Below are 27,861 nucleotides of genomic sequence, written 5' to 3'. Positions count from 1 at the left end.
AGCAGATGGCATGTGCTCTGCCTTACTGACGTGTTCAGTCTTCAGCCCTCACTCAACCTATCCCTCAAATCAATCCCATGCCTTTAACGTTCTCCCTCCTTCTCTTTGCTGCTAATCCTCCAAGATCTTCTACCCCTCCCTCCAAACTGCTCCTCCCCTGTGCCCTCCCACTCCAACATGCTTCTTCCCAGCTTGGTCTCATGTTTTAGTCGGTTGGCCCCTTCCCTCGGATACTCCATTGCAAGTTCTCTTGTCTTGTTCTGGCTCCTGCCCTAAAAGCTCTTGCCCACACACACACCCACCCTTTCTCCAGTTGCTCCGCCCCGGAGGCTGACCATCTGCTGCCGGGCTCCGCCCTCGGCGCACCTGGAGTGGGGAGGCGAGCAGTCACTCACCTGCAGCCCAAAACAACTTGGAGGTGGTGTGAGAGAGAGGAGAATAATATCAACACACCGGCAGCAATGCAACTCTTCCCCTCCTCACCAAGTCTCAGCTCAGCACCATAATTGCCAGGTACACAGCGAGCGGCGTCTTTGCCCTGTAATCACCCGGAGACCAACCCACCCCTGAGTGAGCAGCGCGCAGCAGCACATGCAAAAACAAGAAGCCTCCCACTCCCACCACCACCACCATGTTTACCTTCTTCAACGCTGACATGGTATTTCTCCCCCTCTCAGCGCCCAGTGCATGACACTGCTGAGGGACGGTCCGCCAGATCCGCTGTCACCCTTGCGATCCTCATTTGCGGCTCAGCCAGACTTGGCTGTCGCTGCTCGCGCTCTCTCTCTCCCCGCGCTCACTCCACTCACACACACGCCGCGCATGCACAAACATCAACAGCGCCGGGGGGCGCGCGCGCACGCGCCGGAGTGAGGCAACGGCCACAAGGGCCGCCATTTTGAGAAGGTCGGTCAGGCCCGGCTCAAAACCAACGCGCATGTGTACCGCCCGATTGATTGTTTTTTTTCCCTCCTCCTCGCCCAGCGGGACCACCGGACAGCCAATCAGAAGATTGCAATTCCTTCACGCCCCGCCCCCCCTACTGCTCGTGATTGACGTGTCTGCCGTGTGAGCCGGCGGGTTGTCGGTTAAACTGAAGAGGCACGAGATGGCGGTTTGAATTGTGCACGGGGTGAGAGGTGAGAGCGTTAGCGGGCCGGCGCCGCACTCAATGCGATGGTGGATCGCAAGCAGGGTAAGGAGGATGACGGCGGTGGCGGCAGCGGCAGCTTCGGGCTGGCAATGTGTGCACTTGCCCGATTTCGGATTGGTGGGCCCGGGGGTTTATACACCGGGGGAAGCTTCCCCACTCGCAAACTAGGAACGGGAAGAAATGTCCCGACGCTGCAGCAAAATCGGAATCAAAAAAAGGCGCTGCTGGCAACGCCGAGTGGAAGCCGCGCCGCAGAGGAGAGGAAAGGAGCGGCCGGGGCTGGAGCAAGAGTCCAACTCCCGAAGCTGCAACAAAAAAAAGCAGACTGGATCTTGGGCTTCATAAATAGAGGCATAGAGTACAAAAGCAAGGAAGTTATGATGAACCTTTTATAAAACACTGGTTCGGCCTCAACTGGAGTATTGTGTCCAATTCTGGAAGGACCTGAAGGCCTTGGAGAGGGTGCAGGAAAGATTTATGAGAATGGTTCCAGGGATGAGGGACTTCAGTATGTGGATAGACTGGAGAAGCTGGGGTTGTTCTCCTAAGAGTAGAGAAGTGTTAAGAGGAAATTTGATAGAGGTGATTGAAATCGTGAGGGGTCCAGACAGAGTAGAGAGATAGAAACTGTTGCCATTGGTAGAAGGGTGGAGAACCAAAGGACACATCATTTTAAATTGATTGGCAGAAGAACCAAAGGCGACATGGGGGAAAAACTATTTTACGCAGCAAGTGGTTAGGATCTGGAATGCACTGCCTGAACGGGTGGTGGAGGCAGATTCAATCGTGGCTTTTCAAAGGGAGTTGGATAAGTACCTGAAGGAAAAAAATTGCAGGGCTATGGGGAAAGAGTGGGACTAGCTGAAGTGCTCTTGCAGAGAGCCGGCACGGGCTGGACAGGCCAAATGGCCTCATTCTGTGTGATAACGAAAAGCAAAACGCTGCGGGATGCTGGAACTCTGGAATACAACCAGAAACTGCTGGGAATACTAAGCCTGTCAGGCAGCATCTGTGAAGCGAGAAACAGAGTTAACGTATCAAGTCAGTGGCCTTTCGTCAGAAGTTTGAAGCCATTACCACTTTGCCCAAAGCTTGAACATGAACAGCTGGGCGGGCAGGAAGTGAAGAAAGGGCAGTAACTGGGGGAAAGGGCTGTCCAGGTGCTCAGAGTGGCTGCACTATTGGCCTGAGTGTATGTGTATTATGTTATATATACACCAAAGCAAAGTACTGCGGATGCTGGAAATCTGAAATGACAACAGAAAATGCTGGAAATACTCAGCAGGCCAGGCAGCATCTGTGGAGAGAGAAACAAAGTTAACGTCTCGGGTCTATGACCATTCATCAGAACTGTAATGTTAATTCTGTTTTCTCTCGCCTCAGATGCTGCCTGACCTGCTGAGTATTTCCAGCATTTTCTCATGTCCTTATGGGAAGAAAGAACTTGCTTTTCTATAGCACCTTTCGTGTCCTCGGGAGTCTCAAGGGCTCCACAGCCAATTTGTTCATTCAGCTCATTGACCTGGAACGTTAATTCTGTTTCTCTCTCCACAGATGCTGCCAGACCTGCTGAGTAGTTGCAGCATTTTCCGTTTATAGTTAATTCATTTTGTCGTGTAGGCACAGGGCCAACCTCAGTGAATTTGTCAACGTTTTAAGTTGTGATATATTTCTCCTCAATCCTTTGGGGTCTTTGTAAACATTTGTGTAGTGGCAATTCTAGAGGTGGGTATACTGTACATTAGCTATATGCATTTATTTTCTTGGGTGACAGTTAGGGGCTTGCTTTCCCCCAGAAAATTTTGATTTTTTTTTTTAACACTTTAGTTAGTGTGCTTTTTCCATTTTATTGTATGTATGTATGTATGTGAGAATATACTAATGCAAGCTAGAGAGAGAAGTTTAAAGTTGCATTATGTATGTTGTAACATCCATTATTAACAACATAATGTACATTTTTAAAGCCACTATAATTTTCTAAGTCTGGAATGTACTATTGACTGAGTACACAAATGCTAAATCAATTTGTATGATATTCTTTTGGTCACTATTATAATGCAGATATTGAACTATTTTAAGCCAGTTAAGACCTCCATTAGAGTACCAAAGGAATGGTATCTATAGAAATGTTAAAATGTTGTCGCACAGATGGTAGTCATTCAACCCATTTTACCTGTACCTGCTCTCTGAAAGAGCTTTCCACATAGTCTCATTCCTTTACCATTGCCCTTTGATTGTGTCCTTTTATTTTGTTTTCCTTTTCAAGTACATATCCACTTCCTTTTTAAAGCTATTATGAATTTTCTTTCCTCTGTTTCTAAAAAATCATTTTTTTGTGATTTAAAATTTATGCCCTCTAGTTTCCAACTAGTGAAATATTTTCCCCCCAATTTACCTCATAATTTTGAGCTCCTCTATCAGATCTTGCCTTATCCTTTATTGTTCCAATGAAAAAAAGCCACGGTTTCTCAAGTCTCTTCTAACTGAAGCTTTTCATCCCTGATATCAATGAATGCATCAACCTTTGGTCTGCTAGTATTGCTGGCAGTAATTTCTGGGCTTTGGTACCAAAATAATCATTGATCTAATTTATCTGCCACAAAGCCTTACAATTTTCATCAGATGATGGCTGCTTACAATACCCTGACCTTTTATCATTTGCGGTCCTGCGCTTTTGGAGTCAGGATATAATGTACTTCTTTGGGCCGTCTCTTTCCCTGCAAGATCCATTAAGGTTCACATTTGCTATCTTTAAGAGAGTGAATAAATATTTAATAGAGAAAAAGAAGCTGGGCAATGAAGAGAGTTTGGGATTATTGTAGCAAAGAGCTGGCATAGATGCAATGAAGAGAATGGCTTGTGCTGTAAATATCTATGGTTCTATGGAATATCTATATATATATATCTATATCATATAATGTAATAGGGATAAGGTATGAATAAAAAATTAAACCTAGTGTACAATATGTATGTGGAAGATAAGTTGATAAGACTAAGCTATGTTTAATCTTCAGTAATAGATTACCCTCCAAAAATTACAAGTGCGTATACTCAGTAACCAAGTATAGATTTGACTACATGCTGACAAAAAGTGAGCATACTTTTGCTTCTGAAGTAGTGTGGATATACTCAGTATGCACTTCACTGCACCACTGTTTCAGTCTACTTCCATGCTGCTTGTCCTTCACACTTTCTCTTTCCTTGAAATCTTAATTTTCTCATTTCCTCCCTTGTGCTTTTGCTCCTTCAACTTAATCTTGTTCATTTACCATTTCTATACTCTATGATTACTGTCAACTGAAGGACAGTTTTTTTTTCTCACCTAAAAGAGCAGGAGTTGTTTAACCCGTTAAGCCTGCTACTTCTACAGACCACATATAGTCTATTCTTTCATTAACCATCCTTGCCCCATTTAAATTATCTGGCAGAATATACAGTATCTACTTCCTGAACTCCAAATAGGTCAAGTAAACCTGTCACCATATCTCCATTATTTAATATTGATTTATTGGTTCCTATAGATTACATTTTATTTCACTACCGCAGCCATTGAGTTCCATACAGCATTTGATGTTCTCTCCTTACTTCTATTCCTATAACATTCCGTCTCTTCTAATGCGATAATTATTCAGTTCTTTTTATAGAAGAAATGAATCAATATTGCATTAACCATAATGAGCAAATTGGAACTGTTGGTCAATTTCTCCAAAAGCAAACTTTCTGCTGGCTTGGCTTTGTGAGACCTGTGGCTTGTTGTAGAAGGAGAATGGTTTCAGAGTTCTTTCAGTGCTGCCATTGAGCCTCTCCAGGATAATAGAAGCAAAGGTGAAACATATTCAAATGTGCACTCCAGGGATCTTATTGCTTTCAACACTATATCCATACAACTGAAGGAATAAGGGATGCAACTATGCTTGATGTACATTAGATGTAGTGATGAATTGCTCATTTTTTTGACTTGCTGCAATGTGGAAAATGTGATCAAAGCACACTTGTATTCTAATGACTTCAAACCCTCAAATGCTGCTTATTTGCAATTTAAAACTCAATGAAGGCTATGGCTGTACCTTAGCTTGTGATCTGAGATTGCAAATCCAACTTTCCTGACTAATGGCAAACTTTAGATTGGTAAATTTTATATATATTTAAACTTAGGCGTGCCTGTATACTCAAAACATTTAGATAAACTATGCATAAGTTTATAATGTACTTAGGAGGTCCAGTCGACCCTTTGATAGCTTGTTAAATTTGGCTTGACACTGCACTGGAGTTACATCTTGAAAAGCCTTTTGAGAACAATACCACTTGGCTATCAACCCTAAACTATTTTTGCTTGGGTCTGACACCCAACTGCTAAACGCCTTTGGATGCTTTGCTATGTAGAAAAGGCTCTATATGTCTAGGTTTGTTATGTGTAGTAGTTAGCATTTGGATTGGCCTAGAGGCTGATCTGGGGGCTCCCAAACTGTTAAAAGATTAGCTTCTGATCTGAATAAATGTGCACGTCACACTGTGTGCTTAATCATTGTAACTTTCTTTTCCCTACAGCATTTAAACAAAAGGTGTTAAAGAAATTATATTCTTCACTGCCTCGTGAAGAAAAGATACATGAAGCTCCTACAAAAAAATCAAGGGCAAAACAAGAACAGAGGGAAGAGGAAAGAAACAAAATCAATGGTGACCCAATAGGTAAATTATGTAAAATATATCAACATTGCAACAAATGAACTACAGTAGATCCTTTTGTATACGGTACTATGAATGTATTTTGTCATTCTACTGCTGAGGTTGATTGACAGCACTGCTGAGAAACCACAGACTCTTGTATGCAAACTGTCGTGGCCCCAGCAGTCTTGCAATTTAATTATATAGATTCCACCAAGTATAGTACATCTATCTTGATGGAAATATTGATTAAAGTTAAAACAGCAGGATGGCAAAAAATAGAGGAATAGCTGTACACAACTTCAGTATTATCAAGACAAGTACTCAAGAAATGTATATAGGTAGACTCGCTGTTTAGACTTTTATAATGGTTAATTTTTTAATATTAGATATAGTATTCGATAAAGTTCAGAAGTGTTACAATGGCAGCACAATAGTGATCTGTGTTGTGCAAATCTTGCTAGATTTAGGATTTTTTGCATGGTTTGAGCAGCTACATTAATCACACTTGCAGGAAGTGTCTCGAGCTTCATTCGCTCAAGCTTAAAGTTACATTTGGGAAGTGGAAATGGTTTCTGGAACAAACGTTCCAAGAAATAGTCAGTACCAGACTGACCGTACAAGAGAATAAACATTGAAAGCACGTCGCCATCTGTTGAGGTCAGAAGAGGAATAAGAAGGAAGTGCAAGTGGCTCTGACCATCATTTTCCAATCCTCTCTAGCTGCAGGTGTGGTGCCGGAGGGCTGCTAACATTGTGCCGCTGTTTAAAAAGGGAGAAAGGGATAGACTGAATAATTACAGGCCAGTCAGCCTAACCTCGGTGCTAGGCAAATTATTGGAAAAAATTCTGAGATAGCATTAATTGCCATTTAGAAAGGCACAGAATACTCTAGGACAGTCAGCATGGATTTATTAAGGGTAGGTCATGTCCGACTAACTTGATTGAATTTTTTGAGGAGGTAATGAGGGTAGCGTGTTCGATGTAGCCTACGTGGTTTTAGCAAGGCTTTTGACAAGGTCCCACGTGGCAGACTGGTCAGAAAACGAAAAGCCCATGGGATCCAAGGGAAAGTGGTAAGTTGAATCCAAAATTGGCGCTGGCAGGAAGCAACGGATAACGATTGGGTGTTTTTGCGACTGGAAGGCTGTTATTTTTGTGGTATACATCAGTGATTTTAGACTTCAATGTAGGGGGCATAATTAAGAAGTTTGCAGATGATACAAAAATTGGCTGTGTGGTTGATGGTGAGGAAGAAAGCTGTAGACTGCAGGAAGATCTCAATCGACTGATCAGGTGGGCAGAAAAATGGCAAATGGAATTCAATCTGGAAACAGTGTGAGGTAATGCATTTTGGGGAGGGCTCAGAAGGCAAGGGAATACACAATAAATGATAGAATACTGAGAAGTGTAGAGGAACAGTGGGTCCTTGGTGTGCATGTCCACAGATCCCTGAAGATATCCGGACAGGTAGATAAGGTGGTTAAGAAGACATACGGGATACTTTATTAGCCGAGGCATAGAATACAAGAGCAGGGAAGTTATGCTAGAACTGCATAAAACACAAGTTAGGCACAGCTAGAGTACTGTGTACAGTCTGGTCACCACATTACAGGAAAGTTGTGATTGTATCAGTGAGGGTAGAGAGGAGATTTACGAAGATGTTGCCAGGACTGGAGAATTTTAGCTACAGGAAACTTTGTGCTATCCGGAGGTGAGCTATCCGGCAATCTGGAGCCACCGGCAAAAATCAGCAGCCGTTTTTTATTCTTTTTGTTTGTTTTTTTTTGCTTTGTTTGAACAGTCAAGCTGTGCAAGGTCTGTAGCTATAGCAACAGCTTCAGCTACAGAGCTTTAGGGCCACACCCGAGTGTTTAGAAGCTGTTGCTAAGCAACAGTGTTTGTTGTCAAATACGGAGATAAGAATCTCCGTATCTCTCAACATTAACTCTGGAGAGTACGGCAGTAGCTCGGTCCCGTGGGTGCCGGATAGCACAAAGTTTCCTGTATTAGGAAAGATTGGATAGGCTGGAGTCATTTTCTTTGGAGCAGAGGAGGCTGAGGGGAAGATTTAATTGAAGTGTATAAAATTATGAGGGGCCTCGATAGTGAATAGGAAAGACCTATTTCCCTTAGCAGAGAGGTCAATGACCAGGAAGCATAGATTTAAAAGCAGTCTGGAACTCAATGTCTGAAAGGGTGGTCAGGTAGAAACCCTCAACACATTTGAAAAGTACTTGGATATGCACTTGAAGTGTCATAACCTACAAAGCTGCAGACCAAGAGCAGGAATGTAAGATTAGGCTGGATGACTCTTTTTCGGCTGGTGCGGATACGATGGGCCAAATGGCCTCCTGTGCCATAAACTTCTAAGTACTATATACTTATTCCAAGGACAACAATTTGTAGGTAGCCACAAGCAAGACCATGGTACTGTATAGAAACTGGTTGCTCAAGGGGGAGAAATCCAGGGACACTGATAGTAGAAGTTTCAATAGTGAGAGGACGGGATGGTCACTTCTTCTGTAACCATAAATGTGAGCACAGAATGGTTAGTTGCCTTCTAAGTGTCTATGTGTAGACAGAACTGAGTGGGTGCAGAAGCTTTTGGCGAGGGTGGGAGATCAGCCAGAAGTCATAGTTCATATCAGAACTAACAGTGTAGGAAAGACTAGGATCCAGATCCTGAAAAAATACTTCCAGAAATTAGGTGATGGATTAAGTAGATGGATGTCAAATGTAGTAATGTTAGGATTAGCAATGGAAGGGGTGAAAATTGATAGGCAGGATGTACTAGAGAGGCTGGGTATGCTTAGAGTGGATAAGTTGCCTGGTCCAGATGGCTTGCATTCCAGATTGCTAAGGGAATTGGGGGAGGAAGGGCTTGCCATAATTTTCCAATCTTCCCTAGATGTGGGGGAGGTGCCTGAGGATTGGAAAGTGGCAAATGTGACACCATTGTTCAAGAAAGGGTGTAAGGACAATCCTAGTAACTACAGGCTGGTCAGTTTAACATCAGTGGTGGGTAAAGTTTTAGAAACAATAATCATGTTGAAACGGATTCTTTTGGTCCTCAATCTGGTTCGGTACAAACAGAGTCGAATACTGGTTGAGTTTAACAGTTTTTATTCCGTCATCCCGGGAGACTTACTCTGATACAGCACAGTCCTGACTCCAGAAGAGTCCGACAGGTTAAACCAGAGCAAGCAATCTTTCATACAGTGTGCCACATTATTATACTTGCATTTGAGAAGACATTAACACATCGTACAGTCTGCACCAATCCCGAGCTGTACACGTATACATTTAATTTGATTTCCTGGCCTGGCAGTATGAAACAAAGAAGTCACATTTCACTGAATGGTTTATAGTTAAGTAAATATCCTGGTAATGGTTTCATGATCACCTAATCATTATGGTAATGCGTTTGCAATCATGGTAATGTGTTTTCTGATCGCCTATTGTCTGTATAACCTCTGCACTCCGCCCTACACTGTTTCCACCAGCAAGGTGTGACATCGTGGGTGCCAGCCATATTAGCAGCCACAGATCAGTTTAGCTTCTTTTATTTTACTTCCTGCTGCCTTCACAGTTTCTTGAGTTAACATGATCATTTCTTACAATATGCAAGTGACTCAGTGATGTCGACATTTCACCACCATTTTATGCTGACAGGATCCTCCATTTTAGATTGACAGGGTCCTTGGCTATGCGAAGCGAGTTGTTACCATATTTTGCATTCTATATCCTCAATCAAGGAAAAAAATTAATGGGCATTTGGAGAGGTTTAAGCTAATTAAGGAGAGCCAACACGGATTTGTAAAAGGCAGATCATGTTTGACTAATCAAATTGAATTTTTTGATGAAGTAACAGGGAGGATCAATGACGGGAATGCAATGGATGTTGTCTACATGGATTTTAGGAAGGCGTTTGACAAAGTACCACCTAGAAGGCTAGTTAACAAAATTGAGGCTCATGGAATAGGTGGGTCAGTGGCAACTTGAATAAGGAATTGGCTTAAGGATAGAAAATAACGAGTTGTGGTAAATGGCTGTTTTGGAGGATGGTAGATAGTGGTGTTCTCCAAGGGTCAGTGTGTATATATCGATGAAGCCATACCTGAGGATGTGGCAAACAGTGAGGATGATACCAATTGACTGCAACAGGACATAGAAAGGCGAGCAGAATGGGCAGACAAGTGGCAGATGGAATTTAATACAGAGAAGTGTGAGGTGATGCATTTTGGCAGAAGGAACAGGGAGAGGCAATATACACTTAATGGCACAGTTTTAAAGAGTGTGCAGGGACAGAGGGACCTGGGAGTTAATGTACATGGGTCCCTGAAGGTGTCAGGATATATTGAGAGAGTGGTTAGCAAAGCATATGAGAACTTGGGTTTCATAAATAGAGGTATTGAGTACACAAGTAGAGAAGTTATGCTGAACCTTTATAAAGTGTTGGTTAGGCCATAACTGGAGTACTGCGTCCAGTTCTGGTCACCAAACTTTAGGAAGGATGTGAAGGCCCTTGAGAGGGTGCAGAGGAGATTTACCAGAATGGTTCCGGGGATGAGGGATCTTGGCTACAAGGACAGGTTGGAGAAGCTGGATTTGTTTTCATTGGAGCAAAGGAGGTTGAGGGGTGATTTGATAGAGGTGTACAAGATTATGACGGGTTTGGCTAGGCTAGACGGGGAAAGGCTGTTCCCACGAGTTGATGGTACAAGGACTAGGGGACATAGATTTAATGTTTTGGGCAAGAGATGTAGGGGGGATGTGAGGGGGGGAAAAAAATTACACTGTGTGTGGTTGACCTGGAACTTGCTGCCAACAGAAGTGGTGGAAGTGGGGACACTCGATCTTTTCAAGGGGAGACTGGATAGGCACTTGAGGGAAATAAACTTGCAGGGCTACGGGGTTAGAGCGGGGGAATGGGACTGACTCAATTGCTCTGCAGAGAGCCGGCACGGACTCGATGGGCCAAATGGCCTCCTTCTGTGACGTTATGACTCTGACTAGTACCAATGCCACATGCTGGTCACTACGGGACTAGTCAGATTAATAAGGTAAATGTGCAGCTAGATGCAAAGTATAGGAGGGAAGGGCTCAATTCCTGCGCCATTGTGACCAATATACAGTACCTGAACCGAGCTGAGACAAGAATCCTTGCAGAGAAGTTAACTAGAGGAAGGTTTAAATTAATACAGGGGTGGGGGGGGGGGGGAGGAATGAGAAACACAAGAAAGCAGAGTAGGCAGCTTTGAAGGGAAAGTAAACTTTAGGTGCATAGATAATGAGATCAAACAGTTGAAAGACACTAAACAGGACAAGAATGTAAAGAGAAGAAATTGGGATGTGGAAGCACAAAAAAAAGATTGCCACAGGGAGTTCAAATAACATTGAAAAAGTGTATAAGAAACAACATCAGGGAACTAGAGTCATTTATTGAAATAGAAAATTATGACCTAACAGTAACTGGTATGTGGTTGTAACTGGTCAAGATTGGCAATAAAATGTTCCTAGGTATAAAACTTTCCAAAGGAATCGAGATGGAAGGGATATGTGGTAGTGTTAAGTAGAACAATATCATGGAACTAGTGCGTAGGGATTTAAATAAAGAAACAGTCCAAGTTGAATCCCTTTGGATTGACCTGAGGAATAGTAAGGTGTCAGTCACATAACTTTTTAAATATATAATAGACCACTCAGAAGTGAAAAGAAATTTGAGGATGACATTTGTAGACAAATTAGTTCAATATATATAAAAATTATAATTGTCAAATTTTAATGATCCAATAATTGACAGTGTCAAGTACAGAAAACTCTTTTGTATCCGGCACCAGTGTGGTGCCAGTTGATTAAAAATTCCGGATAACGGAGAGGTATATCTACCGAGGCTATTTTTAACAAACAAAAATAAAAAAATCAAGAAATGTGCAGTATAATTGGGTACTCCCCTACAGAGACTTCCGACCGTGCCAAGCCGCCGAGTAGTGGCAGTTGGGAGAACTACCCCCACTGACTGACTCGGCCACCGCGGGAGACTCGGACTCGGCAACATTGCCGGTTATTGGGGTGTTTTCGGAGTATGAATTTTGCCGCTATTAGAGAATTCCGGATATTTAGCCGCCGTTTAAACGAGAGATTCCTGTAAAATGTTTATGGTGAACAAGGCTAGGTGTTTTTTTTTTTGCAATGTCTTCAGGGCTGCTTTCTCAATCAGTATGTTGTTGCTGCAAAAAGGCAAGAAGCAATACTTGACCTGGTTCTGTGTAATGAAATGATACAAGTGGACTATTTAAAAGTAGGGGAACATTTGGAATATGGTGATCATAATATAATTAGGTTCAGCGTTGGAACAGAAGATGTCAAGGGTACTTGCTGGAAAAATAGAATTTTGCTGAAAAATACAAATTATAGTGAGCCATAGGACTTTGCCTAGATTAAATAGAAGATAAAATTGGGAAATGGAACCATAGGTCATCATCAATGGTAAATATTTATACAGACAGTGGAAAGGATAGCAATTAAATACATTCAATAAATGGAGGCCTAGAAATTTGATTAGAGCAGGAAAACGGCCTTTGCCACTGCGGACTGAGGTTAACGGCTGCCCGGAAAACGGGCGCAGGTATTTTGGTGCTGATGAATGGACGCAGAATCTTTTGTGCAACATGCTCTTTCTGGCGGTAACCTCAGCAGAAGGTCGAAGGTTGTGTCTAAAGGATCAGTGTGACATTCTTGGGCAATGTGCTGTTTCGGATCATTTGGTGATGGCTCTTGGGTTTTGCTGTGTCAGGAGGTGCCGAGTCCGCTGATGGCCCTTGTTGGGTTGGAGAAGGGTCCATTGTGGCACATTAGCAGGCATTTGTTTGTCCACGGCTCCCCTCTTGCTCTCTCGGACATTTGTCTGGGTCTTGTGTGGGATCCACAAATGGGTATCAGATTGCCTGGTACTCCCACCTTCGCTGGCTGTCATGGGTCCACAGATGTTTCACCCAGATGTTTGCTGTGTGGAGGTTTGTGCTCCACCATGATGCTGGAGGGGGATGAGGATGCATTGTCTTGCAGCTAGCAGTGACAGTGCGCTAACCTGCATATCACATAGTTTAAAGTATTTACCACCTGTAATGTTTGACAGACCAAGGGGGAGATTTGATTCATCTCATTGGAAACGGTTTTCACTCCAATTACATAGTCTGAACTCTCCATAGTTACCAGTTATCTCGGCAGCTATTTACTGTATGGGTTAAAGCTCACCGCCGCTTTCTCCCGGCTCTACGCGATGTCAACTGCTGCACGTACAGACGTGCTTTGGAGAGGGCACTAAGAGGAACGGCGAGCTCCAAAATGGATGAGCGTGCGCCAATTCGTCATTGCACACCGATTGACGTCATGCTCCTGGTAATTTAAAATACTTATGGCAACGCTGCCCAATATGGCGGCCGCCGCATTCCACGCTGGAAGTGAGGCAGCTGACATTTTTTCTACAAAACCGGCCTTAACGGCTGGCGTTACAGCATTGAATTTCTAGGCCGGAGTGTTTTAAAGGTTGAGTTCCATAGAAAAATCAAGACACTAAATCAAATTTGAAACTTTAAAGCAGTTAGCACTTGCAGAGTAGATGATGGAAAAGTAAGATGGGACAAGAATATAATAAAGCTATGAAAAGGGAGAATGGAAAGGCTAAGAAGGCAGTATGAGAGAAAACTGGTAAAAACCATAAAGGGCAATAAGAAAAGGGTTTCAATGGGCATATTAATAATGAGAGGATAGTCAAGGTGTGGTAGAGCCACGAAGTGAAGGAGACAAGCTCATGGTGGAAAGTAAGGGAACAGTAGAAATACTAAATACTTTTCCTCTGTTTTCACAGGGAGATGAATATAGGTATTTTAGAACTACCAGAAATGGATCTCAAATACTTGATGGAGGTTGCTATTCAAAGGGATGTAACTAAAAATATTACTCGAGCTTAAGGTAGACAAATCACCGAGATCTGATTATTTGCATCTTTGAGAATCTTGAGTGGAGATAAAATTTTGTGAAAAGAAATCATGTGCCAGAGGACTGAAGGACCGCAAATGTGACTTTCCTCCACAAAATCGGAGATTGGGAAAAGCCAGTTAGCCTGTCTTCAGTTGTTAGTAAACTACTAGAGGCCATAATACAGCATGACATTGCAAAGTACAGGAAACTCTCGTTTAAACGGCACCTAAATATCCGGAATTCTCTATTAACCGGCAAAATTCTCACTCCGAGAACAACACCTCAATAACCGGCAATGTTGCCGAGTCCGAGTCTCCCGCGGTGGCCGAGTTAGTCAGTGGGGGTAGTTCTCCAAACTGCCACTACTCTGCTTCTTGGTGCTGTCGGAAGTCGGAACACCTCAATACCCCTGTAACAGGAGTCTGACTCTCCCGCGCTGCCGGTAGTCTCTTCTGATCTGCCATTTTTCTGTTTACTGTATAAGTTTTGTTTACTGTTAAGTAATTAAAGAGTTATGGATTACCCTCAACTGGCAGTACTTGCATCTTCCACCATCCATTTAACACAACATTCTGTAGGTGAGTATCCAGTTACTGTATACTGCACATTTCTTGATTATTTTATTTTTGTTTGTTTAAAAATAGCCTCGGTGGATAACCCTCTCCATCATCCGGAATTTTTAATCAACCGGCACCATCCCGGTCCTGTCGGTGCCGGATACCAAAGAGTTTCCTGTACTTGGACTATCATAAGTTAATCCTGGCCAGTCAGCATAGAATTTTAAAGGGCCAGCTGTGCTTGACTAACGTTATAGAATTCTGAATAAATAATGGATAAGTAAAGGAAATGCGATGGCTGTGGTTTATGACTTTCAAAATTTTATACGATATCACAAGAGACTTTCGGCAAAGATAATGGGGCAGATTTTGCAGTGGATATGACGGCGTACTCCGAGTACGCCATCATACCGCCTTTGAAATTGAGCGCAAGTTTGGAATTGCTCATGTGCTAAATACTCATTGCTGCCGCAGAGTTGTGCTAATTGCTCACTAACTGCCCAGCAATTACAGACGAAAATGTTACGGTAAGAGAAAACAGGCGCAGGAGCCTGTTTCACTGTGAAAGGAACCCGGAAGACCGTGCAGGCATTTTCAGGCGTGGTTCCTGACAGCGGGTGCACTTTGAAAGTTGCCGAAAAAGTTTGCACTAATAAATTATTAATGATGTCATTTGTATTGGACATTGAGAGCAAGCAACGGATATAATTGTAAGCAATACAACTTTTACCCTAAAACGGGCAAAATCTGCAAATTGTTCAGTAAGTTTACATAAAATTGAAATGATACCAGGTATTATATATTGCAAACTCAAATATTACCAGAAAACCACCCACAGAAACAAACTACTTGTACTGAACGCATACCACTTTTATTAGTATTCTGCACCAACAAGCCTTATCCTATTCCAGCGTCTCACATACTGTTTAGAAATGATACGGAGCTGTGGCAGACCAGGCGCTCAACCTTTTCAGTAAGTTATAGAAACGTACACATGAAATGTTTTATTACATTTATTGCATATATACCAAATATTCACACATTTTATAGAACTATATATAATTATGTGCGAGAGCAGACATTGTGACAAGTACATTAGACATAACTGCATGTGAATTTCATACAGAGTAGATGTGAAAACACAACTATGTTTTGGTTTAGTTGGCAAATGTTACAGTACATAATAAACACGAGTCCCCTTTTCTGCACCCACTCTCACTGAAGCAGAGGTTTTGTTTCCGTAAACCTAACCGGAGTTTTTTGGCTATGACCTTATACAGATACTGCATTTCAAAAATCAATATATTGGTATTTTGTTACATACTGCTGAGTCCAAGTACCAGTTTTGTTAACACTGCAGTTCTACATATTTTTCCAACAATTCTATTTTTGTGAGACAGTTAATAAATGCATTAAACGAAAACAATGAAATATGTACCGTGAATGTTCTCTAAAATACTTGCATCTAAATTTAATATTAAGGGACAATTTGCCGTTTAATTAAAAGTTTTTAGAAGTTTTTAAAAGTCTTTAAAAGGTCACTTCAATGCAAGAGGCTGAAAGAAGTTTCTGTGGGCGTGGTTTAGTTTTGACAGATTTTGTGGCCGTATCTTCTTGCGCATAGGCTGTACGCTGGGCTCACTGATATACGCTTCGCACAACTCTGCAGCGCTGAACAGCAAGTCTACGTGTGGGGCCTCACACAAGGTAAGTTTGTATTTTCGGAAGTCTGCAGCGTACTCCATAGCTACACCGCTGACTGCAATTTTTGGGCCATTACACATGGAATTAAGGAGAATGTGTGGCAGCATGGCTAGAGAGTTAGAGGGCATAAACACAGGGTAAAGGTAAAAGGAATTTTCTGACTGGAAAGATGTGACTGGCATTCTGCATTTGAGCCACTTATTTACTACATAATGAAATGATCTAGACATAGGAATTGAGAGAACAATATCGAAATTTGCTGAATACCCCAAATTGGGCGAGGTAATACAGAAAATTGTGAAGAAGATTGAAAGACTGCACGAAGATGAAATGGGGAGCTAGGTGGCCGATATAGCTGATTGTGGAGAACTGGGAAAAGGAAGTGCACCTTAAATGGTAAGATTTTAAATGGAGTAGAGCGACTTTAGTGTGCAGATACACAGGTCATTAAAGGTGGGAGCGCAAGTAGAAGGCCATAAAAATGCAAACAGTTGATGTATTTCGTACGATTTTGGACATCCCACCATAGGATGGATACAAAAGCAGAAGAGGTGCAGAGTAGATTCAGCATATTACTAGGGATGAAAAGACACTTACGAAGTTAGAACTTTTATCACTAGAGTTGAGTAGGTTAAGAATTGACTTGATGGAAGCATTCAATATTATGTACGGTTATGATAAATTAAATAGTGATAGATTATTTCCACATTGCAAGTTCTAGGTAAAAAATCTGCAAAGGAAGCTACACTGCATTTTTTTAAATGAATCCACTTTCATATAATTAGGGTTCCCTGTTTTTTGAGTTAAACTGATTGAGGTTTTAATCAGCTTGGAAGGGTGAAAAATGCATATTTTGACCACAGAAGCCAATTAACTTCCTGGCTAGTGGGTAGTCGAGTCAGCAGGTCAAAAAATTGACTACTTAATATTGCTTTTAAATCGGAACGTTTTATAAAGCTGTTGAACTGTGACTACACTACTGATATTTACTGTGGGATTTTTAAGGGGAAGTTTTTGTTTAATTTTTTTGTAAAGGCCAAAATGCAGAAATATAATCAGTCTTAACGATGTCAACAATGTTATGACAAGAAAAAGATAATTTCATATTAGTTATACTTGAAGCTTTTCAGTTATACTGCAAAATGCCATTTGCAGTTTGCAAAACAATTACAGGAAACGTTGTGTTATCCGGAGGCTAAATGTCTGGCAAGCTCGAGCCACCGGCAAAAATCAGGAGCCGTTTCGTTAGGCTTTTTTTCTTTTCGTTGCTTTTTTCTCAACAGTCAAGCTCTGCAAGCTCTCGCTGAAGCTGTTGCTAAGCTACAGAGACGCTTGCAAGGTACGGCCGACTGTTTAGAAGCTGTTTGGGTTTGTTGCCAGATACGGAGCTCAAAATCTCCGTATGTTTCAACGTTAGCGCTGGTTTGTCCGGCAGTTTTGATGGGACGCCAACAGCTCGGTCCCGTCGGTGCCGGATAGCACAAAGTTTCCTGTAGTTGCAACAGCAGCAAGGAAAGTCTTAGGATACTGAGTTTAATTGTACATCTGAATTTGTTCCCAAATTTGGGGATGAGCAACTTTAGTAGTTGGTGAGAGAGAGGGATGTTCTTGGGGATGGGAAGAGTAGTGAGGGAGATGTCGTGGTGAGGTCAGCAATGTAATTACATCACTGGAGGAGCAAATGGTGAAGCTGCTGTTTAGCAAAAGCATAGGCAGCCCAATGTTTACGAACTGCATTTACCACACAACAAAAAGCCAGTGCAATTCTTCTGTATTTAAATAATGGCCCAGAAATTCGAGTCGGGGGCTTCCTGCGGGTGCAAGCCCCCGACCTGCACTTACCTTGCGCGCCGGCAGTTAAGCTGTAGGGCCCTGTGGAATTCCGCTCCGGGGCCTGGCCCAGCTGCCGGCGCGCTGTGCTTGCATGTCCCAGGGGCGTAGTTGGTGCGATGCGTCCCCTGGGATCACGTGAGCCATGGGTAGCCAATCAGAGGAGGGAAAAGCCCATTCATAAGATTGACAGGAAGACCTGTCAAAACTTATAAATACTACGGGCCCCAAAATAGCAGTAAACCTTCAAATTTTTTTTTTAAATCACACTTTTTAAGTAAACTATAAATTACATTAAATAACTATTTTAAACAATAATTTAAATTTTTGAAAAAAATAATTTTATATTCTAACGGGGCTAAAAAATAAACTTACCTTGCTTTAAAGCATTTAAAAATAATAAACCTGTGGAAAAAATGTTTTAATTTTAATTAATTGACCACTTACCTTGCAAAAAGCAGGCCTTACGCCTGCTTTTTAAATATGTAAATCCTGCAGGCTTACCCTCGCGTGAAAACCTGTTTAAAAAAACCTAAGTTCAAAGCACACGCGCTGCCTCCCCTGCGCGCGCGTTCGACCTCTGAACCTCTTCGTTCAGAGGATCGGAAGTACCAGTTTCCCGTGCATGCGCAGTGCTTGCAGAAAACCGGCACTTCCATTTGGCCTACGCACAGGGTACTCACCTGTGGAGACCCGAATTTCTGGGCCAATAACTGTAGCACTTGTATTGTGGCTGCTGTAAACTCTCTCAATGATTTAAAAAAGTGATTTAAGATACTAAATGTAAAGAAATCAAATACAAAAAAATGTTACAAATCTTCTCTACAGATGCAGAAATTATTCCTGCATGCAGGAAAGTCTATACAGTGAGCCTGCCCCCTTCTGGATATGAAGTGTGCTCCACTAGACCAAATGAGCAGCATGAATCTCAAGATTCAAGTGATGAAGAACCAGAAGGTAACAAAAGTTTCAGTTTGTTCCTTTTTGAATCATTTTGGGGGGAAAAAGGGCAACAGTGATGCCAAACATCAGCTGCTCATCACACATCATTTATATCCCCACTAGCTGGGGAGCCCCGCGTTGCAAGGGCAATTTTGGGGCGCTTGGTCTCCCTGCCCCTGTGTGTCCCCCCTCTCCCTGTCATGTCCTCTCCCTGTCCTATCCCTCCCTCCCCTCCCCTCTCTCCCTCCCTCCCCTCCCCTGTCTCCCTCCCTCCCCACCCCCACACCTACCCTCCCCCGCTCCCCTCTGGCCCCTCCCCCTGCCTAGCGCCTGAGGTCCCCCGCGTATCGCGCGGCTGATGGACGGCCGCTGCGGGCGGCGCGAGCCCCCCGCGATTTCCCGAGGCTCGCCCCCCCCCCCCGCGATTTCCCGAGGCTACCCCCCCCCCCCCCCCGCGCGATTTCCCGAGGGCCCCCCCCCGCGATTTCCCGAGGCTCCCCCCCCCCCCCCCCATTAAATTGTTATTTAATTCCCTAACACATCATTAAAATATTTACCTTAGTTCCCTAACACACAAAGTGTGGGGGGGAAAATTGTGAAAAATCAAGATGGCGGCCACTCACCTCGGTTCAGAAGGATAAGGCCCGCCCACACACGCACCGATTGGTCGACCGGTCAGGTCACCGAAGCGTAGGAGTGGTCAATCGTCGAGTCACTCGACACTCAACTGTAGGAAGGAACCCGCCGTCCGATTGGTCGACCTCGACGTCACACGGTCGCTAATGAGATGCTAATGAGCGGAACGCTGAACGTTTTTGGGATACCGCGGGCGGGATTTTTGTCCGGCCGAAACGTAAATACGCCTATGACCGGTCCGGAATCGCAAGCTTTCTTTTGAGGCGACGCGCGCGTCTGTACGCTCTGTAACTTTCAAACGTATAGAGAACGGACAGACATCGGGACAGACAGAAGAGCCGCTTTAGATATATATAGATAGATGAGTTCAGGTGAACAAACGTTGCCTTATTTGATCTTCTCCTTCAAGAATAAAGCACAAAGGAAGATGGTTGTGCTTGTTCGAGGCCAATCATCTCAGCCCCCGGACATCGCTGCAGTTCCTCAGGGCAGTGTCCTTGGCCCAACCATATTCAGCTGCTTTATCAATGACTGTCCCTCCAACAAAAGATCAGAAGTGGGAATGTTCACTGATGATTGCACAGTGTTCAGTTCCATTTGCAACTCCTCAGATAATGAAGCAGTCCATGCCCGCATGCAGCAAGGCCTGGACAACATTCAGGCTTTGACTGATAAGTGGCAAGATTTGCGTCACACAAGTGCCAGGCAATAACCATCTCCAACAAGAGAGAGTCTAAACATCTCCCCTTGACATTCAACGGCATTAGCATTGTCGAATCCCCCACCATCAACATCCTGGGGATCATTATTGACTAGAAACTTAACTGGACCAGCCACATAAATACTGTGGCTACAAAAGCAGGTCAGAGGCTGGGTATTCTGCGGCGAGTGACTTGCCTCCTGACTCCCCAAAGCCTTTCCACCATCTACAAGGCACAAGCCAGGAGTGTGATGGAATACTCGCCACTTGCCTGGATGAGTGCAGCTCCAACAACACTCAAGAAGCTTGACATCATCCAGGACAGAGCAGCTCGCTAGATTGGCACCCCATCCAAGATGCACTGCAGTAACTTGCCAAGGCTTCCTCGACAGCACCTCCGAAACCTGCGACATCCACCACCTAGAAGGACAAGGGCAGCAGGCACATGGGAACACCATCACCTCCAAGTTTCCTTCCAAGTCACACACCATCTAGACTTGGAACTATATCGCCGTTCCTTCATCGTCGCTAGGCCAAAATCCTGGAACTCCCTCCCTAACAGCACTGCGGGAGTACCTTCACCACACGAACTGCAGCGGTTCAAGAAGGTGGCTCACCACCACCTTCTCGATGGCAATTGGGGATGGCAATAAATGCTGGCCTTGCCAGCGACGCTCGCATCCCATGAATGAACACAAAAAAAATACCAGCCCTTCTGCCTTACTATTACAGCTTGTAGTTGTTTCTTCAGTGAGTCTGGGGTCCTGCCCTTAGCCACTCTTTGTGACGACCTGTTCCAGCTGTTGAGCACCTCTGAGTAAAGGAATATTTACATTTATCCGAAGTTGGCTCTTAATGCTGAAGCTGTGTCCACTTGGCCAGCTGCTCTGGCATATCTATTGTTTGGGGGTTCATTTATCCCATTGAGTATCTTGCGTATATCTCTCTAAAGTTGTATTGGATCTCACTTTTCACTGTTTAAGAACTCTAGATTATCAAGTTATTCATCATAGCTTCTCCCTCTGACCCCAGTAATCAAGATTGTTGATCTCCTCTATTCTGCCTTCAGTAGAACTCTGGGAGTCTACTGAACTGATTTGCTTTGTACATTACCACCTCACACTGGTTAGACATGGGGAACACTGAGGCAACTAATGCCCTGTGTGTGTGTCTCGATGTTTCTGTGGGTAAGCTCAAACCCATGTAGTAAATGTGCCTCCTATTTTTATTTCCAATATAAACAGTCCCTATGAGCTAATTGCTTAAGAAACAAAAATCCTGTTCTAACATGGGGCATTCCAATATTTAAGCATTTTTAAAATGAGAAATGAGCAACATGGAATTTCATGGCAACGTCAACAGTTTAGTTAAAGAAAATGGTGGGTTTATAATGTGCTGTTCTGACTGCATCTCATCATTAAACTTGGTAAACATCTAATTCAGCTATATACAGTTTAACTGAAATAGACCCTGTGAAACAGGACTATTTTTAATTATCTGTTCTCAGGATGTGAGCGACCCCTGCAAGACCACATTATTGTCTACCCTTGTTCTCCTTGTGGTGATGGTGCTCCCATGATCTAGGGATTTCCAGCATATTGAAGCAGCAATGATGAAGGAACAGTGATATATGTCCAAGTTGGGATGGTGTGTGACTTGGAGGTGATGGTGCTGCCACAACATTGCTGCTCTTGTCCTTCTTGGTGGTAGAGGTCGCGGGGATGGGAGGTGCTGCTGTGCACCCTGTAGGTATTCTATATTTTAATTCATTCTTGGGATTTGGGCGTTGCTGGCAAGTCCAGCATTTATTGCGCATCCCTAGTTGCCCTTCAGAAGGTGCTGATGAGCTGCTGCCTTAAACTGTTGCAGTCCCTGTGGTGAAGCTACTCCTACTGTTTGGTAGGGAGTTCCAAGATTTTGACCCAGCAATGATGAAGGAGCGGCCATATATTTCCAAGTTGGGATGGTGAACTTGGCAGAGATAGTGTTCCCATACGCCTGCTGTACTTGTCCTTCAAGGTGGTAGAGGCCGTGGGTTTGGGAGGTGCTGTCGAAGAAGCCTTGGCAAGTAGCTGCAATGAATCCTGTAGATAGCGCACATGGTGTGCCGGTGGTAAAGGAAGTGGATGTTTAAGTTGGTAAATGGGTTGTCGATCAAGCGGATTGCTTTGTCCTGGATGGTGTTGAGCTTCTTGAGTGGTGTTGCAGCTGTACCCATCCAGGCAAGTGGAGCGTATTCCATCACACTCCTGACGTGTGCTTTGTAGGTGGTGGAAAGGATTTGGGGGGCCAACTCGCTGCAGAATACGAGTTTCTGGTCAATGGTGACCCCCAGAACGGTGATAGTAATGCCATTAAATGTCAAGTGGCGGTGATGGTCATTGCCTGCAGCCACAGTGTGCTAGTAATTGAGAGGGTGGATATTGGTAGGGACGGCTATTAAGCAAACTGCTCGGTCTTGCATGTTGTGGCTGCAGACAAATAGTGAGTATTCCATCACATGCCTGACTTGAGCCTCACAGATGGAGCGTCTGAGGGGTCAGAAGGTGAGCTGCTCGTTGAGGAATGCACAGCCCTTGCCCTGCTCTTGTAGCCACGGTGTTGATGTGGCTGGTTCAGTCAAACTACTGGTTAATGGGGATCTCCGTGATGGTGATACAATTGAAGGTTGGAGGGGAGGGGGGGCGGGCGGTGCTGTAGTTTTGCTTTCTCCTCTTTAAGTTGGGCATAGCCTGGTGCTTATATGGTACAAATATTACCTGTCACTTGTCAGCCAAGATGTTATTAATGTCCTGCTGTATGCTGGCATGGGCTATAGGAGGATGAAGCTGAATTATCAGCAAACAGTCCTACTCCTGAACTTATGATAGAAGGCATCTTAGATAAAGCAGCTAAAGATGATTAAGCCAAAGATGCTTGAAGAACTCCTGTAGCAATGTCCTCAAGACCCTATTTCCTTTTTTGTCTGATATGATTCCAGCCATTGCAGAATTTTTTTTCCTTGACCTCAGTTTTGTTAGAGCTCCTTGGTGCCATACTTGGTCAAATGCTGTCTTAATGTCAAGAGCAGCTACTCTCGCCTCTCCTTGGGCATTCAGCTCTTGAATTCATGTCTGAATCAAGGCTATGATGAGCTCTGGAGTCAAGTGGTTCGAGCAGAACCTGAGCTTGATGGCACTATTGATGATTCCTTTCAGTTCTTTACTGATTGGGAAGAGGGTGATAAATGACCAAGTTAGATTTTTATCATTTTTTTGTGGATAGGACATACCTGGTCAGTATTCCACATTGATGGGCGGATGTGTCATAGGGAATGAGTAGCTCTGGTGCGTAGGCCTTCAGCATTAAAGTTGTGATGTTGTCGGGGCCGATGGCTTTTGCTGTGTACAGTGCATGCAGCCACTTCCCAATATCAAGTGGAGTGAACTGAATTGCCTGGACATTGACATCTCTAATGGTGGATGCCTTAGGAGGGGGCTAAGTAAGATCACCCACTCAACATTTTTGGCTGAAAACATTTGCAAACACTTCAGCCTAGTCTCTTGTATTCACATGCTCGGGATGTAGTTGAGAATAGGAATGTTTATGGATGCCCCTGCCTTCTCTTAGTTGCCCGATTGTCCACCACCATTCTCAACTGGATGTGGTAGGACAAGAAAACTTCGGTAAAATCTACTGATAATGCGATCTGTCTGTAGCCCCTGCTGCTTTTAGTGTTTAGTGTGCAGGTAGCCCTGTGTAATAGCGTCACTAGGTTTGTACCACATTCTAAGGTATGCCAGGTGAATCTCCTGGCACACCCTTCCGCATTCATTGAAACATTGACCATGGGTCAGTCTCTTAGCCTAATGATGATGTATGACTGAGGAATATATCAGGCCATGAGGTTACAGGTTATGGTGAGCACTGTTTCTCCAAATTTGATTGTACGCACAAACCAGGATGAAATTTAGGACATCTGGATTTATTAAGTCCACAATTTGTTTTTCGCTGGTTATCAAAAACAAATAAATAAAAGTAGTCCATGTTGTAGTCAGTTGTGTGTGTATAGATCCATTTTATCATTAGTTAAGAGAATTTGTGTTCTAAACTGTTGATGTTCATGTGCCCACAGTGAAGGGAAGGGATGGGTTATATAGTTGAGTTCAGACAATTTGTTTGCTTGGGTAGATTTAATTCACATCTGCTCTGGGCAGTGAAGTAAGATTTAATTTAGTGTAAACTGACTTGATCCACACTTTAACAGGCTCTGTTTTATAAAATTCTAAACCATTATTAATTTGCACTGAATTTAATTATAGATAGTGTAATCTGGAAAATGGTACTTTAAATGACTGCGCTATTTTGGAGGTTTTTTTTTAAAGCTTAACATTCCTCCAGAATATTTTTTAAATGTCATTGATTTAGAAAAATGATCTTTTAACCCAAGCAATAAAGTCACCACCTTTTGTGTTACTGGAAGTAAAAGTCAGACTGCATTTATGGAACCCTTGTCAGAATTGTCACTTTTTGGACAAGAAGTTAAGCATTGGTCCTCTCAACATGTTCAGTGGATATTAAAGCTGTAATGGGAGCATGATGAGGCTGATATTCTGAAAAAGATGAAATCAAGTGGGCCCAAAGTCCTCCTTCAACTGAACCTATCTTGTGAAAGACAAATAAAATGGAACTCTTTAAAATTACTGTAGCTCTTCAATTTCACTTGGAATTATAATATAATAAATACAGTTTACTTTCAAGTATGTTTATTCTGTATAAACTTTATTTCTGGTGTCTACAAACATTAGTTGTAGAACAAACAGATTACATACGCCATTCCATATTGTGTTATAATGCTTAGTACTCTGTTGGTAATAGAAAACCATTCATATTGTGAAGTTATCTATTACAACTAACGTTTGCTCAATTACAGAAGGAGATTGTTCACACAAATTTCAAAGAAAACATAGGCGGAGAAGAAAGTTCAATAGCTCATTGCTTGAGCACAATAAAAACGCACAATCTGCACTTAAGCAACCAGAGGCATCACAAACTGACATCTTGCAGACACTGCATATAGATCCTGCAAAGCCTGGAGCAGAAACATTAACTAAAAACAGGAAAAGAAAACTGAAAAAGAAACGACATAAAGAAAAGCTAAAGGCTGCTGGGCTGGTAGCCAGAGCCACAGCTGTGGAATTCACTTATCAACCAGGAGAGGGCAGCAGTGAAGAAGGTGCTGTTGAAGGTGAAACGAAGGCAGCTTCAGGTCATTGAATGCAACCTGGAAATTGTACTTTGCTGATGGTGCATTCTGTAAATCCTTAAAATAATCTTGGATAATTTCTTTCCTAGCATTGATTTACCCCCACCCACCCCATTAAAACATTTCTTAATCTGTTTTCTCCCTTAAGATTGAAAAGTTGAATCTATTACGAGTTCAATCAGCAACTAAAAAACATGTTGTAGCCTGACTTGGTGTTTTCCACGTCGCAGGGAAAGTGTATTTTTTGGTATCCAAATTTATACATTTTTTTAGGTAGAGAAGAAAGTTAAATGATTTTACATTGAAAGCACATTTCTGCCCTGTTGCTTGAGAAGATGTATTTTTGTTATATGTACAGGAAACTTTTTTTATCCGGGACTAGCGTGTTGCCGGTTTATCAAAAAATCCGGATTACAGAGCGGTATAGTAAAAGGTACGAGAGCTCCGTACACGGCTACAGATCCAAGTGTCCCTGTTGCATGGCAACAGGTGCAGGAACCCCGGCCACAGATCCAAGCGTCCCTGTTGCATGGCAACAGGTGCAGGAACCCCGGCCACAGATCCAGGCGTCCCTGTTGCATAGCAACAGGTGCAGGAACCCCGGTTACACGGCCACAGATCCAGGAACGGCCACTAATATGAAGTAAAACTTACCTGAACCTACTCCTGAATTTTGCCGGTTAACAGGGATTTCTGTTTATTTAGGTGCCGGTAAATCGAGAGTTTCCTGTATATGCAACTGTCAAATTAAGTCTACTCCATTCTTGAACTTGGTTGTGCCTTGTTGTAGACTGGTAGATTATTATAAAGGGTTTCTTTTTGACATTTCAAAACTATTTTACAACATTTTGTAGCTATGTTAATGGAAAATAAAATATTTTGGGATGTAACTTTTGTTTCTACCACAGGTATGTGTAGAGGATAAGTGACACTGGAACAATTCTAGCACATGTTAAAATCATTCACGTGATGTATGTGTCGTGTTGCCTGACTCTCAATTTCCTCTGCCGGACCTGAATACCACTGCTTTTTACAAATAACCACCAAGGTTGTTGGAGAAAACATGGAGATTGTGTCTTTTTCTCAAGAATTTCCGTGGCTAGTTTAGGATATGTGAGAGAATGGTCCCTGGCAGTTTTTCGCCCAGTCCTTTACCAGTACCAATCCAGAATCAGCTGCTAGGAGCTCGGCAGGAGTAGCTCCGGGATGATTACTTCTGATTTTCATGGCGTCGCACAGTGAGGAAGAAAATGACATGACTGAGATTGGAATGTAGCCTCTGGGCTATTGTGACTCTGGACCCATGCCCATTATCCTGTAGCCCTACAACCCTAAAATTATTGCATCAATTTAAGTAACCAGATTGTTATGGAAACATTATTTTGATGTAGTAGCATGGATGATTTTTTACAAGAAGTACTATTTCATGGATAAATAATTTTCATTTTCCTCTCCCCAAAGTCTTTGTTCTATAATTTTATGGTAAATCTGAACCTGGCACTATATCTTTCATCTTAGAAATTATGCATGATGTCCTGTGGGTCTTGAGTAGGGAACTATGCCATCCTCTGATGTGCTGCTTCTCCATTGTTTGAAGCTATTGTCCCACAGGATATTAACAGATATGCTGTGGAGGAGTTCAAGGAAATTGCTATGATGACTCCTGGTGTGTACTTATTTATATTTGCTGTTTTCCGCAGTTCATGCCAAATGCTTGAGGAATACCTAGGAACCAGTGGTTTCTGTAACATGGACTTGGTGTGATTCACCCCTGCTGAGTGAGTTGCAGTGGCTCCCAAGAAGTGCTGTCTAACAAATCCAAGGATATTTGAGATTTACTCTCTAGCTTCAGATTTTGTCCTAGCTCTACAAGCCTTACAAAAGCACACTGTAAAATGTTAGAAACATGCTGATTTATGGTTTGTCCTCCGTAAGGAGAAGCACTTGTACAGCAGAAAGGCTTTACTGAAATAGCACTTGTACAATGGGAGAGCAATTACACCTTCCACTTACTTTAAAATTCTATTGTATAAATCACATTTAAGTTTAATCAGTGCTGAGATATAACTAACCTTGTTAACATATTGATTCCTAGCTTCATTACGATTGTCTAATGCAATCCACTGTCAGTTGGTCTGCTCTGATTCTTTGCAGGTTCATGACCCAATAACACATTTTTACAGTGCTAATTTTGATCCATTTGTTTAAGTTTATACAGAACTTAATGTTTTACATCTGGGCATTTTTTTATTACAGCTTTATTTGAAAAAAATTCCATTAGCTATTTTATAAAACTTCTACCAACATACGAACCTGAGATTCTAGTTTTGCCCAAGCTGAACTGCCCTTTGGAAGGCACTATAAAATCATATAACCTTCCAGCACATGAGGTTATTTGGCCTATCATTCCTATGCCTGCTCTTTTAAGAGCTGTCCAATTTAG

At 42.9% G+C, this 27,861-nt stretch overlaps 1 protein-coding gene and 1 long non-coding RNA gene across 2 annotated transcripts in view; one reads left to right on the top strand and one right to left on the bottom strand.

Annotated features, from left to right (window-relative positions):
- LOC147112297 (uncharacterized) overlaps window positions 1-905 on the bottom strand; it is a 260,202-nt gene extending 259,297 nt beyond the window's left edge. The window contains exon 1 of the long non-coding RNA XR_015079476.1: window positions 640-905. This is a non-coding gene — a long non-coding RNA (uncharacterized LOC147112297). The remainder of the gene's footprint in view (window positions 1-639) is intronic.
- On the top strand, window positions 415-27,861 carry erich1 (glutamate rich 1). The gene is made up of 5 exons (XM_085996432.1): window positions 415-513; window positions 985-1,195; window positions 5,702-5,842; window positions 18,724-18,852; window positions 25,086-27,861. The coding sequence occupies exons 2-5, from the start codon at window positions 1,177-1,179 to the stop codon at window positions 25,427-25,429; spliced, it is 633 nt and encodes a 210-aa protein (XP_085852558.1). The 5' UTR covers window positions 415-513; window positions 985-1,176; the 3' UTR covers window positions 25,430-27,861.

The sequence above is a fragment of the Somniosus microcephalus genome, chromosome 9 (genome assembly GCF_052327205.1).
Source record: "Somniosus microcephalus isolate GS21.2 chromosome 9, FLI_Smic_1.0, whole genome shotgun sequence".
Classification (NCBI taxonomy): Eukaryota; Metazoa; Chordata; class Chondrichthyes; order Squaliformes; family Somniosidae; genus Somniosus; species Somniosus microcephalus.
Note: the sequence above shows the minus strand (reverse complement) of the source record. Positions and strands in the feature narration are given on the sequence as shown.

Excerpts from the sequence above, each read along its gene's own strand:
- erich1 (XM_085996432.1), top strand. Across the intron at positions 5,843-18,723 it reads AATCAATGGTGACCCAATAG|ATGCAGAAATTATTCCTGCA; the intron begins GTAAATTATGTA and ends TCTTCTCTACAG. Across the intron at positions 18,853-25,085 it reads AAGTGATGAAGAACCAGAAG|AAGGAGATTGTTCACACAAA; the intron begins GTAACAAAAGTT and ends GCTCAATTACAG.